Source organism: Panthera uncia, chromosome B4 (genome assembly GCF_023721935.1).
Source record: "Panthera uncia isolate 11264 chromosome B4, Puncia_PCG_1.0, whole genome shotgun sequence".
Classification (NCBI taxonomy): Eukaryota; Metazoa; Chordata; class Mammalia; order Carnivora; family Felidae; genus Panthera; species Panthera uncia.
The window spans coordinates 80,271,439-80,284,424 of record NC_064809.1 but is presented as its reverse complement, the minus strand read 5'-3'; the positions used below and the strand labels follow the sequence as shown (position 1 = coordinate 80,284,424).

The following is a 12,986-nucleotide window of genomic DNA, read 5'->3' as shown; positions in this document are numbered from 1 at the left end:
TGCCCTTCCGCTTCCTGCGGAAGAAATGACGCTCTAGCCACCAGACCCGGAACTACTCTATGGTGTGCGAAGTACTAGTGCGACTAGCCGCAGGAAGTTCCCAGCAAGCTTTGGGTGTCACCATAGCAACCGAACGCAACAGCACAGTAGCGTCTCAAAAGCGGAACTTAGTAACCTAGGCTTAGGTAAGAGTTGGGGCAGCAGTGCCGTTTGCCCCTAACTTGGCCGCGAACCGCCTTCAAACCTATCCCCTCGCTTATACTACACCCTTTCTGGGAAGTTAAGGGCCACCCAGCATCTACCGACTCCAAGGGCTTGGGGACCAAATGTCGGCCAGGAACGGGAGTCACACCCCGGGCTGTAGCCTATGTAGCGCGCTCGACGCTCTACAGCGTGGGTGTTCAAGAGGCCCTACTTACTGCACTGACAGAAAATCCCCAGCCAATAAAAACCACGTAACAGACAAAACCATTTTTTTCTTCAGCTAAGACAGCAGAAGAGAAGATTTATTGTATACGTTGTTACATTCAGCCACACATGAAAACAGAATTAGTCCCGAAAAGTCACAGGTCCAGAGCAACGGACCAAAAGGGACTTCTGATATGAACAAGGCGAGTCTCTCAAAGGTGGTCGTTGCGATCAGATGGCGATGGATGTTCTAGATCCACTGAATCAAGCTCTAGAAAGTAGGCATGCAGTCCAACAATTGGTACCAGCGTCCCTGGCCTCTGGCTTTCCTTATTTCTGCTCCTGTGGCTCCATGGGTGCACAAGCTAGCGGTTTACTTGGACCTCTGCCTCATCTTTCTTCTTTTACGCTTCAGCCTGAAAAGCAGACACGGGAATACATCTCCTGCCCACAAACCCGAGTTCAGTCTTTCCCTCCCATCTTAAATGTGCATCTAATTAATACATGGGGTGGCAAAACGGACAAGCACTTCAGTTCTACTATCCTGCGTTCAATCGCCGACTATGCAAGTCAATGCTTATAACATTTTCACCTCAAGTTCTTTCAGATTTCTAAACCAAACGTTCCAAGTTTTGTCCAAGGCACGCTACATTTCCCTCTTCCTGTGTTGGCCGGTCAAGTCTCAACATACCTGCGCATTCGCTTCTTCCTCCACTGCAACCCATCACAGCCAGAGGCAGAGAATAAAACAAGAGATTAGTTTTAATAAGAGATCTGGGCAGAGATGTGAAGGGCATTATTTAGAACCTGGCAGGTTCTTGACCAACTATGTAAGTATAGTCACAGTAAATCCAGCAATAATTTGGACTCCCACCCTCACCCGCCAAAATAGATACGAATCCCGCGTGCGCTTTTCTACTCCCGCCCTTTGTGCCCACAGTACTTACCCGCCTCTTTTGCTTCTCCCCAAATTAGCCTTCCTCTTCCACTAGCTCTTGGGCACCCTTGAGAACCCAGCGGCTCGGGAACCATGGCGGACTTCCCTTGCCTAGTTGTCCCCCGCCCCCCCATCACTAATCTCTACTGCCTCAGCTTACTGCCAAGGACTGCTTACCTTAGCTCTCATGGCGGAGAGGTTTCTACAGGTAAAGAGAAAAAAGCTACAGTTAGTTTCGTGTAATGATGGCAAGTGCAGAGATCAGATGTTAATGGATTGAGCACAGAATACAAACACAAACAGCCCCAACACTCACCCAAGAAGATGGCGCTAAGGCGGAGAGAGCGCCAGAGGCCCGCCTACAGCTATTTAACAGGGAGCTGTGTCGTCATTTCCGTTATCTCACTTTTCCCTTCAGGGGCGGGGCTGCCTAAGAAGAGTAACAATGGCATTCAGCTCGTCTCAGGTGGCAGATTGATTGAATTAGGAGTTCTCTGGGAAGACGTTTTGAATTTGAGTTACAAAATCTCCCTTCCCTCAGTTTTATTATGAAGATATTGTGTTGTTTCAGCGTGAGCACATATTTCCAATGTGGGTCCGAGAGGTGCAGACAAGCAAACGATAGCGACTTCCGCTTTCCCTCTCGCTGCTTCATGGGAGTTGCAGTTTCCTGGCTGCACCCTCCATTTTACTATGGTTACCTGCGGTCTATACAAAAATTCCCAATTTGTTTTACTGGTTTATTTTTAAACTGCTGCAGGGAGATTCTATCTCGTAACTTACGAAGGGTTAATATTCCAGAACGTGTAAGTGGGGAGTTGAGAAAGCCGTCATACTACGAAGAGAGCTTTGTTACTTAGATGAACGCTTTTTCTCTCTCAGCTATAGTCTTTCCCCCACGATACATGAGGCTGAATGCCACAAGATTTCTGGCTCAGTACATCTTGTTCAAAAAATACTTCAGGGCGCCTGAGTGGCTCAGTCAGTTAAATGTCCGACTTCGGCTCAAGTCATGATCTCTCAGTCTGTGAGTTCGAGTCCGCGACCGGGTCTGTGCTGACAGCTCAGAGCTTGGAGCCTGCTTTGGATTCCGTGTCCTCCCTCTCTCTGCCCCGGTCCCGCTCATGCTCTGTCTCTCTCTCAAAAATAAATAAATAAACATTAAAAAAAGAAAAATACTTCAGTGATTCTGCCTCTACTTAGGAGTTAAGATCAAACCAATGTACATACAGGAAGCAAGATCAACTGTCTTCTGTAGACTGAGAATATTTGGTGTTAAGATCGATCTTCCCAGTCTCATGGTATGGTCAGGTCAGAAGCACCCGGAAAAGATACTTGTAGATTTGGCTACGGGAAACTTGAGCTAGGAAGGATGAAAAAGAACAGTTTACCATAGACTTCACCTTACTTTAATAAGAGACTGTAAGGCTTTTCGTGACAATCCTTTTTTCATGGTTTTTTTATACAGCAACATTTCACTTTTTTTAACTCTGGAAAAAACGTACTTACGGCCCTCAGGGTGCCTGGATGTCTCAGTCAGTTAGGCATATTACTCTTGATCTAGGCTCAGGTAATGATCTCAAGATTCACGAGATCAGTACTGCTGAGGGGCTCTGCTCCTACAGTGTGGAGCCTGCTTGGGATTTTCTCTCAGCCCTCCTACTCGCTCTCTCAAAATAAACTTTAAAAGTTAAAACTTCTAGGGCCCTCTTTCCAAGTGTTTAAGTAGTTCTAGTATTATCAGAATATAACAAGCTTTTGAAGTAAACTCCAGCAACATTTTACCAAGTCCACTAGGATCAGGATTTCACCTGTTGATTGCCCAGAACAGTAGACTCTTGAAAAACGCACTTTTGAACTGCATCGGTACTCACACGTGTTTTATTTAAATATACACACAATGCTGTAAATGTATTTCTCTTCCTCAGCATTTTCTTAACATCGTCTTTCTCTTATTGTAATAAGAGTATACAATGCATATAACATATGAAATGTATTAATCAGCTGTTATCCTAAGGCTTCTGGGCCTAATACTAAAGGCATTCTTCCTGGTTTCCTAAATCAAGACAAACACTTGAATATGGTGTTTTATTTTTTGCAGTACACATTAATTGTCCTGAACAAATTGTCAGCAACAAGGGGTAAGTTTTTACTCAAAAAAACTTTGAAAACTTTCATAAAAAATGTACTGTCCCAGCCCACAGTATTTCTTTAGAACGGCAGAATATGGCAACATCGAAAACTAGTTCCAAATGACCATCAACTGACATCTTTATCAAATAAGCACAGCACACAAAGGCACATGATTATGAGCAAATCCAAATTTATTTTAACGCCATGTCATTTTCAACATGTTTAAAAACCTCATAAGTTAGCGGGAGCCCTAGTTCCCTGGGACAGCATGCCAGAGGTACAGAATTTCATCGCCTTCCTCTCCAAACCCCTAGCAATTCATCCAATCCAAGTCCACAGCTTCAGAAAGCCAGGAGTTGTCTCTTCAGTCAGTCTGCTCCTCTGGTTCCTGGTCTTTCTTTCAGGGAGGGAAGTCAAAATATTTCAAACAGGGAACAAAACCACAGTTGAGCTTCCAGCTCAGGTGTCTAAGATGAAACAGGGGAATGCCCCCCCATCGACTCCAAAGAAATGGACAAGGTGGAGATGGATTACTTCTTTACAGCTTTGTGAAGACAAAAAAAAGTCCTGCAGAACAAAAACGACTAAAGAGATTTACAAATGAGGATCCATTTGACAGATGAGAATCTCTTGGTAAATGCAGGCTCCAGCTCCTAAAAATGAGAGGGGCCTGACCAGTCTGGATCAGAAAGGAATCTGCCACACGTGAATAAAAACAATCTGAATATAGCTCCTCTTTATTTTGAGGCCTGATAAAATACCTGGGGAGAATGGGAAAAGAGAGGAACAAGCCCCAACAGATGGGAAAATGCTGACACCAGAGTGATATAAAAAAATTTCAGCTGAGTTTTTAGTGGTGGCGGCTACTTTAGCCTTCTCCCTGTTCTGTTGTAGGGTCATAAACCTTGACCAAAGCAGAGAGTAGTAGAAAAAGGCTAGAAAGAGGGGCTTGAAGACGATGAATTTTGACTCCTGATTTTATTATTCAATTTCTCTTTTCTATTTAAAGTAGTCTTCGGTGGCTGGGAAGCCTGGCCTCCCAAGACCAGAGTCAGTTGGAGCTGGTTGTTGTTGGACAGGGAGTGGGGTAGGGACAGGGATGGGGGCAGGGAGATCCTGCTCTGCTGGCGGTCCTGGGTGGAGAAGACGAACTGCACTTCACAGAGCCTGGGGTGTGGTGGGAAAGGGATGAGGCAGGAGCGGCAAGCTGGGGAGATGGGACCCACCTCAGTCCCCAGCTTCATTCTCTTCTAATGTTTCCCCACTGGTGGCATTTTCTGCAGTCTTGGAGGCCTATATTCGTGGAAAAGAGAGGAAGACTTGTCAGTTTCCAACTACCTGGGGTAGTATCCAGGGCACCAAGGACAAAAATATCCTAATGCTCTAGGTCAAGGCTGAGGAAAGGGAAAGTAAGGATATACAGATACATATATGCCCACCACAACACCCAGGAAGGTGGACTCCTGGAAGGTGGAAGGAAGAGGGATCAAGTTCACCCTGCCAGAGACGGATAATCATACCTTCTTTTTTTTCTTTTTCTGGGTTTTCCGACTTGCAGAACTCTGGAGGAGGGCCTGGAAAATAGGAGGAGGAAGGAAAACAAATTTTGAGGAATGCTGAGGAAACACAAAATGTCTCTCGCAGTATCCCGGCCCTTTGCAGGACTTTGCTGACACCTCCTCCTCACTCCCAGGACACGTGCAATGTGTTCACCCCTTTCCGTCACACACTGACCTTTAGCTCTGCATCCTGGACCTCCATCTCAGACTTGTAAAGGTCAGGCTCAAAGGGACCACTTGTTATCCGCATGGGGCCATTGGGCATGAGCAGGACTGTAAATTTAAACTGGGCAACAAATTCACCTATGGAAGAAAGGAAGTGTTTTGATAAAATGTCCCCTCGTCATACTCCTTTTCTGTAAGCTAGAGCGGAGGACTGTAATCAGGGGCTCCAAAGTGAAACTCTCTTCTTAGGACTCACCCTCCTTCTCATAGAGAACATTAAATGGCTGCAGCAGTTCGTGTTTGGCACATTCCACCACACCCATGCGGGCCTTCTTCTCATCTTCAAATGCTCTGGGTGGTGGAAGACAAATTCAAGCATCCTTAACTCCCTATCAAGTAACATTTTCCTCAAGTTTTTAAATGTGTGTGGTCTAGGGAGTCAGACTGGTTCCAAGCACTGTTCTTGCTAAGTGCAGTAGTAGTACCTTAAAGTAAATGGCATGGCATCAAAACGCCTTTCGACCTCACTGAAGAAGGCACGTGAAGTTTTCATTTTCAGCCCATACTGTTTAGAAGGGTCTCGTTTGTAAATGGTGGTTCTCTGTCCTGCATCCTTGGCCTAAAAGAGTAAAAAGTTAGGTCACATTTGGGCTGGTGCTCTTAGAACACACCCTCAGTCACTCCTCTGTGCTAGCTCTGGTAAACTCTCCTCACCTTGCCCTCTCCTGAGCTGACAAGAACATCCACAGCATATACTTCGTGTACCTCAAATTCAGCCTTTTCATGGTCCTTCCTAAAAGGAATAGAAAGGGAACCATAAAAACAATAAGTAGTTCCTGGAGTCTGAAGTAAAAGAAGACAGACAAGAGTAAGCTGGGAGCATGAAGAAAATGTTCGTGACTAGACTCAGAGGGCGGAAAGCGAAGGGTGGAACTGGCACCTACTTCTGCTGGTCTGTGGGATTCTGGATAATGGTTTTCTCTCCATCGATGACATGCTGCTTCAACTGATGTGACAGCATACCTGAGGACAGGACAAAGCCATCTAGAATCCCAAAAGGTTCCCAAATCCACCCACCTAAGTAGGTTGATGAGGCAGGCAGTGAGGGAAAAGTGCCTATGAAAACTCAGGGGAGAAAAGGTTTTGGCTTACACTGTGCTAGAGTCAGAATGGATCTTCGAAGGAGCAAAATCCTTAATTCTACTAAACCACTCAGACCCTCAACCCTGTTATCTGAGGTCTCACCTTCTATTGGTGTGCAATTAAATGAGTGGGCAACTTTGTTCCAGGCTTCTGTCACTTGTGTGTTCTAGAAGTACAAGATCAAATAACAGGTGAGATATATAAAGGGGCCAATAAGCTCTCCACCATGAGAATGAAAAATATAAAAAACTGATAGTCCCAATACCCTCCATCAAGAGCAACGACTCTCATTGGTTTTTCATTTCAAGTTATTATCCCTACAACTTAAAAACACCTTATGTTTGCATATCATTTTACAAAGTGCTTTCACAAAGATGGTGTAATTAGACAATTCTGAAAGGTGAATACAGCAGATCTATACCCCATATCCCGATTTAAAACATGAAGAAACTGAGGCACAGAAAGGTTAAGATTTTCCCAGGCTTAAGCCAGTTAACTTGAAGAAACTGGGATAAACCCAGGTTTTCTAGTGATGAATCCAGTGTTTATTCCACAATATTTGTTGAGAGGGAACAGCAAACTCTGATTTTCCCCTTCTTACCTTTCAAACGTGATCTGACCCCCACCTAAGCTACAGTTCTTTTTTTCTTTTAATTTTTTTTTTTTTTAATCTTTATTTTTGAGAGAGAGACAGAGTGTGAGCAGGGGAGGAGCAGAGACAGAGGGAGACACAGAATCTGAAACAGGCTCCAGGCCCCAAGCTGCCAGCACAGAGCCCAACGCGGGGCTTGAACCCACGAACCATGAGATCATGACCTGAGCCAAAGTCAGACCCTCAACCGACTGAGCCACCCAGGTGCCCCTAAGCTACAGTTCTTAAACAAAATGAAAAATAAGTAATCATAACTAATATTATTAAGCCATATGCTAGGTACTGTACATGGATCATTTCAATTGTTACAACAACCCTATGATAATAAGTGACAATTTCATTTTTCCTATTTTGTGGATTAGGAAATTTGAACTCAAAAAAGTTATTTTTAAACAGTAAGCATTGGCGATAGGGCAAGAATCCAGAAATTCCTGATGTATGTCATAACTATATAATAGCCAGTATACACCACCACCTTCCAGTGAAGATAACACAATTCTAAGTATGTAAATAATCAACACAGAAAGTAGTAAGAGCCAACACAAGTGCTTACTATGTGCCAGGCACTGTTCAAAATGCTTCATAACAACTGTATGAAGTAGGTATCGTTATAAGCAAACCAAGACAGAGGTTTAAGTTAAAATGACGCAAACGAGTAACAACGGTGAAGTACAAACTAATTAAAAGAAGAATAAGAGAGAACAGAAATGAAAAACAGCAAAAGCAAAAAAAAAAAAAAAAAAAAAAAAAAAAGGCAAGCTTTAAGTATTGAACAGGGTCCTAGAGACTGAAGTGTGAGAAAAAAATGTCTCCATGCATAGCCTAAGATGTTAAATTATAGTAATTCACGATAGTTTATGATCCCTGGGCTTTCTAATATTGTCTTGCAAAAGCACAAAACTAACTTTTAGCCTCTCTCTGCCACCAGTTTACTGGTACTACTGTGATTTCTGTTATAAGCTTTTAAAATTGGGTTTTTGGGGGCACTTGCCTGGCTCAATTGGAAGGGCAAGTGACTTTTGATCTTGGGGTTGTGAGTTTGAGCCCTACGTTTGGTGTAGGGATTAATGAAACAAAGAATTAAAAAAAAACAGTTCTTAAAAAAAAGTTGTTTTTTTTTTACATTTGTGTTTTACTCTAAGTGATATCCCTCAAATTATTTTAGGAAAAGATGTACATCCAAAACACGAATAAGAGAGGATCTCTATAGGCTCCATGAGGAAAGGACCATATATCCCCAAACACCTGCATGTGAACTTATCTATGATAGTCTCTCAGAGTTAGTTGTGATCTCATAGCTTATGAGTTCAAGCCCCACAGGGGGCTCACTGCTGTCTGTGCCGAGTCTGCTTTGGCACTTGTGCAGATCCTTTGTCCCCCTTTTTGTCTCCCCCTCCTCCATCCCAACATGCACTCTCTCACTAAATAAATAAACATTTATATAAACAAGTTTATTTATTTTTGAGGGTGGGGGAGGGGAGAGAGAGAGACAGAGGATCTGAAGCAGGTCCTGCACTGTCAGCGTAGAGCCCAAAGCAGGGCTTGAACTGATGAACTGTGAAAATCTGACTGAGCTAAAGTCAGACACTTAATGAACTGAGCCACCCAGGTGCCCCAATACAACGAATTTTAAAGAGCTGTATGTTTTAGGGGCACCTGGCTGCCTCACTTAGTAGAGCATGTAACTCTTGACCTCACGGGCTTTTTTTGAGCCCACTTTGGGGCTTTAAAAAGAAAGGGACGGGGGTGCCCTGGGTGGCTCAGTGGCATCTCACTCTTTGTTTCAGCTCAGGTCATGATCTCATGGTTCATGAGTTTGAGCCCCATGTTGGCCTCCTTGCTCACAGTGCAGTTTGCTTGGAGTTCTCTCTCCTTCTTTCTCTGCCCCTACCCGACTGGTGCTCACTCTCTCTCAAAATAAGTAAAATTAAAAGAAAAAAAGCTATTTTATAAGGGGGCTGTAGGAGAAGGGGACAGTTCAATACAGAATAGCTATAAATGGCTAATGCTTCTTACGTTCTATCAGGGTTTGGAACTGGACTAAACAGCTTACCTGGTTTCCAGGTTTGACCAGGCGCAGGGCAGCTTCAGCACAAAGGTGAGCTGCCTTAATGACATCTGCTTTCCGCCCTGTTACTTGGGTCCCCTGTAGATAAGGAAATGTAATCAGTACTCCCTGGAAAATCACTCTAACTGAGCTGGTCACTATGCAAGGCCAGCCAACACTTTTCTCCTTTTATTTCTCTAGGGACACTCTCAAACTGTATATGGTGGTAAGGGGTGGGAATAAGAAGCAGCAGCGTACCCTCCCCACAAGTGGAAAAAAATTCAAAGCAGACCACCTACCTGAGCTACATCAACCACAAAAGTGTGAGCCACATTAGCGATGAAGCCATCCACATGGACCCCAAGGTCACTAAAAGGCAAGAGGAGAGCACAGCATTAGCAACTAGCACTATGCAAATGCTTAGGAAAAAGACAAGTGCTCTAAAATGGCTTAAGCTTACATTTTTACCAAGTCACCTTCCTTGAGAATATAGTCCTGGTCGCTCTTCAAAGGGGAGAAGTGACATACACAGTTATTTACTGAAATGCTGGTGGGAAAGGCAATACCTGTAAAGAGACAATCATCAGCCTTACTACCCTGCTGTCTCTCTCTCTCAATGTCTCTTTTGGAGCCCTGCTGCCCCTCGGAAAAATGGAAGGATTTTCTTCAGGGTCTTGCCTGTTTAATCAGTTTGGATTGGGTAGGAAACTGCTTGTATCCCACCTGCGATTTCAAATTTCCAAATATCTCAACCAGAGCTTGGGTGGGGGTTACATCATTACAATAAAACAAACAGGACTGAGTAAGGGTCAAACTTGGGAAATTAGTGGGGGGGATTGATTTTTTACCTTTCTTCATTTCTTTTTCTTTCTTGAAAATTTTCCCTGTCTCTTCCATAATCATGGCATCACCTTTCTCACACAGGCTCAGTACGGACACACCTGAGCAGGATGCTTCCACCAAAGACCGAAGTACCCCTGGGGACAGAATCCCACCATGTCAGCCCTGTATGTGTTGTCTAAGTTACCACCCAAGCAATACCTAGAAGTTAGCGTTTGTAATATTCCTTAGTGCCATTGCCCAAGGCTGAAAGAGGGAACAAGTTTGTCTCTTGGAATATACCTACTTATAATCACTAAATTTCTACCTTCCTTTTCCTAAAATAAAAAAGCCACACACCCTTCTCTCCCTATAGAATGTGACAACTGGGTAAACACCATCTGTCTCCCTAGTGAAGGGAGACTTTCCAAAGATATCAGTGGCGTGGTAGGACAGTTACAAACTTCAAGGGGGTTCTCACCTCAGCAAGGTGACCAACATACATGCAAAGCAGACTGGAAATTTATAGGCGTCAGGAACAACAGGAAGATAGACACAGAATTGCTGACTCGAAGCTGATGCATTGTTAAATGCTACCTTCTTCCCTTCTCAGACACCCCAATTAGATGTTAGTAATCTCAATCTGTGTAAAAGTATTTCCTCATCAACCGGTGTATAAACCAAAGGGACTTAATCTAAAGTTCCTGAGCTTCAAAGGCTCATGTCTTACAGCTTGTAGCACATCTCAAAGAGGTGTAAGACCTGAGTTTCAAACTAGTATCTGGGATCACAAGTGCCTCAGAAGTTATAAGTTGCAAGGGAAAAAAATTTTTTGATTCAAACCACTAATACTAAAAAGCACTCCAAATAAGGCACTATATTAAATGTTCATTATGTTATAAAGCATTGTTCTGTTCACTGGATGCCCTCACCATGGCCTATCCTGAACTTCAGATTTGATTTTTGTGATCCAAGTCTTTGGAAGCATGAAAAACTCAGGTTTTCAGCCATAGGAGCAAAGGGATCCTAAATACCTATCTTTATTGTCAAAACCATTTAAAAGCCCAAACACAAGCATTTTCTGTTCCCCTAATTGGGTTTTAAAGTGAAAAGGTAAATTGCAAAGAGAGAAAAAGTAAAGTGTGACATCTGCCAAGCTTGGCAGGCAGCTGCTGAGAAAGTCCCAGCACAGTGGTAATAAGGATGACTTCTGAGATCCTAAAATCAGCCCCCACCCTCTTTTCAGTACCATTCACAAGACTGCCTAGCTGGGGTGAGAACCTCAAAACACTCCTAGCGTTATCAAGTCCCTGAGATCAAATCTGACGGCTAAGGCTATCTGCACAGATTGTTGGTAGCAATAACTTCAAGAAAAGCCACATATTATCTCCAAGAGTTGTGTTAGGAGCTCCAGGGGTGTCCTCCAACGATCCCTGAGCTGGCCCAAGAGGAGAAGGGGGCCCCACCAGCGAAGGAGTTGAAGTAAAAAACGAAAGACTCCAGCAAAGCACGTGGTAGGGAAGCTGGTGTCAGGGACTGTAGCAGAGGAAGGGAGCCGGCGATCCGCATGGGAACCCGGCAACACGTGCCGGCTGGGCTCTTGATGCCGGGGAGCCAAAACAAAATAGAGGGGCGCTTCCGTCGCCAACAGCTGGGCGCTTCCTTTTCGAGGTGGCCTCGCCGCTGGCAGAATAAGAGGCAGGGATCCGGACCGAAGGGTGAGGGGCAGAAGATGCGCCTTGCCTCTTGACTAACGGCCTAAGGTCGGAGCCGGCTGGGGGCCCTGCTCTGCGCTCTTCCCGGTCAGGGCCCCACACCTCCACAGACTCCAGCCCAGGCCCAGCGGCTCAGGTCCCAGGCGCGACACGGAGTCTTCCCACCACGCCACCCACGGTGGACCGGCGCGGGGCCTTCAGCTGCTCACTCCGCATGACCCCACCGCTCCAACCCCTCCGGGGCCAGCCCAGCACCGTCCCCTTTGCCTCCCCCTCTCAGCCTCTATCTCCGGACCCCCAAGGCCCGCACTCACGGTTGGCGATGTCGCCCCCCATCTTATACTTGGTCACGACCAGGTCCTCGGCGATAGTTTGCTCCTGCTGCTCGTCCTCGCCCGACATCTTCCCACTACCACCACCACCACTGCAGCCTCGTTCCTCCTGAGCCGCCGCCTCTGTCTTCCTTCCCAGCCGCAGGCTGTGCCTACAGCCCCTTCGATCCGCGAGGAAAGCGCGAGCGAAAGCGCGAGCTAGCCAGGGAGCGGGCGGGCGAGCGAGAGCGAGAAGCTGCGAGCGCGCGGGCTGAAGCGCAAGGCACGCTGGGACAACGAGTCCTTTCTACAGGCCGCCTCTAGTCGACTTTGTGGACTCTTGAACTACAATTCCCAGTTCGCCTTTCGCGCTCTTAAGCCAGGCCCTGGGGCCTTGCCCTCCAAGGGCCTCGCACGCCGGAATCGCCAAGCACTCTGGGAAGGGTCAGGCTCCGGCGGGAAGGCGGAGCAGTTGGTGAGCTTCATGGGAAGCGTGGTCTCTCCCGGAAAAACCACATCCACCAGGAGCACGGAGCGAGAACCCGTAATAGAGAGGGGCGGGCTAAGGGAGAAGGGGCGGAGCTACAGCGGGGCTGGGTGGAGCAGGGTGGAACCCAGGCGAGGAGGGAGTGGCTACATTAAGGGCAGGGAGGCTGGGTGCGCCCTTCCTCGGATCCCTGGAGCGGCTGGCGGGACCGGCTCAGCCGGTCCAATCATCCTCCGGTGCTGGGAGAACGGGGAGGGGCAAGAACTATGGAACTCCTATGGAAGGAGACCAAGAGTACAAGGAGTAGGGGCTAACTGGGCAGCTATAGTCCGGAGGCCAGACTCCCACCGAAGATGGCACCATTGCTCCAACAGTAGGCTTTGATGGCAACACTTTGAGGGAAGTGTTGATACAGACTTTTTCAAGAGAATGAGAGTTCTGAAACATATGGGAGTTTTAGTGTTCCATCTCTTGAGGGACCACATCTATCGGGCTTTCTTATTTTCCCAAACGTGGGTTTTCTTGTTTTTGTTATTCCCAAGTGGCTGCCCTGTAGAGATTTCTAGTAAAAGTCTTAAATGAAAAGGACTGTGTGTTATGCTTGTCTTCA

At 45.9% G+C, this 12,986-nt stretch overlaps 1 protein-coding gene and 1 long non-coding RNA gene across 3 annotated transcripts; both read right to left on the bottom strand.

Annotated features, from left to right (window-relative positions):
* Positions 1-468: 468 nt before the first annotated feature.
* LOC125919223 (uncharacterized) lies at positions 469-1,718 on the bottom strand. 2 transcript variants are annotated; one of them, XR_007456692.1, is made up of 4 exons: positions 1,662-1,718; positions 1,523-1,547; positions 1,100-1,122; positions 469-824 (listed from the first exon to the last, which is right to left on the bottom strand). It is a non-coding gene; the product is annotated as an uncharacterized LOC125919223 (long non-coding RNA). The 2 variants fall into 2 exon arrangements; XR_007456693.1 differs by lacking the exons at positions 1,523-1,547; positions 1,662-1,718 and adding an exon at positions 1,356-1,377.
* A 2,719-nt stretch (positions 1,719-4,437) lies between these two features.
* On the bottom strand, positions 4,438-12,417 carry PA2G4 (proliferation-associated 2G4). The gene is made up of 13 exons (XM_049625746.1): positions 11,893-12,417; positions 9,893-10,021; positions 9,505-9,610; positions 9,344-9,413; positions 9,051-9,143; positions 6,448-6,511; positions 6,147-6,225; positions 5,917-5,995; positions 5,688-5,821; positions 5,459-5,553; positions 5,213-5,340; positions 4,999-5,052; positions 4,438-4,771 (listed from the first exon to the last, which is right to left on the bottom strand). Exons 1-13 carry the CDS (start codon positions 11,978-11,980, stop codon positions 4,706-4,708), a joined length of 1,185 nt encoding a protein of 394 aa, XP_049481703.1. The 5' UTR covers positions 11,981-12,417; the 3' UTR covers positions 4,438-4,705.
* Between the last annotated feature and the right edge of the window lie 569 nt (positions 12,418-12,986).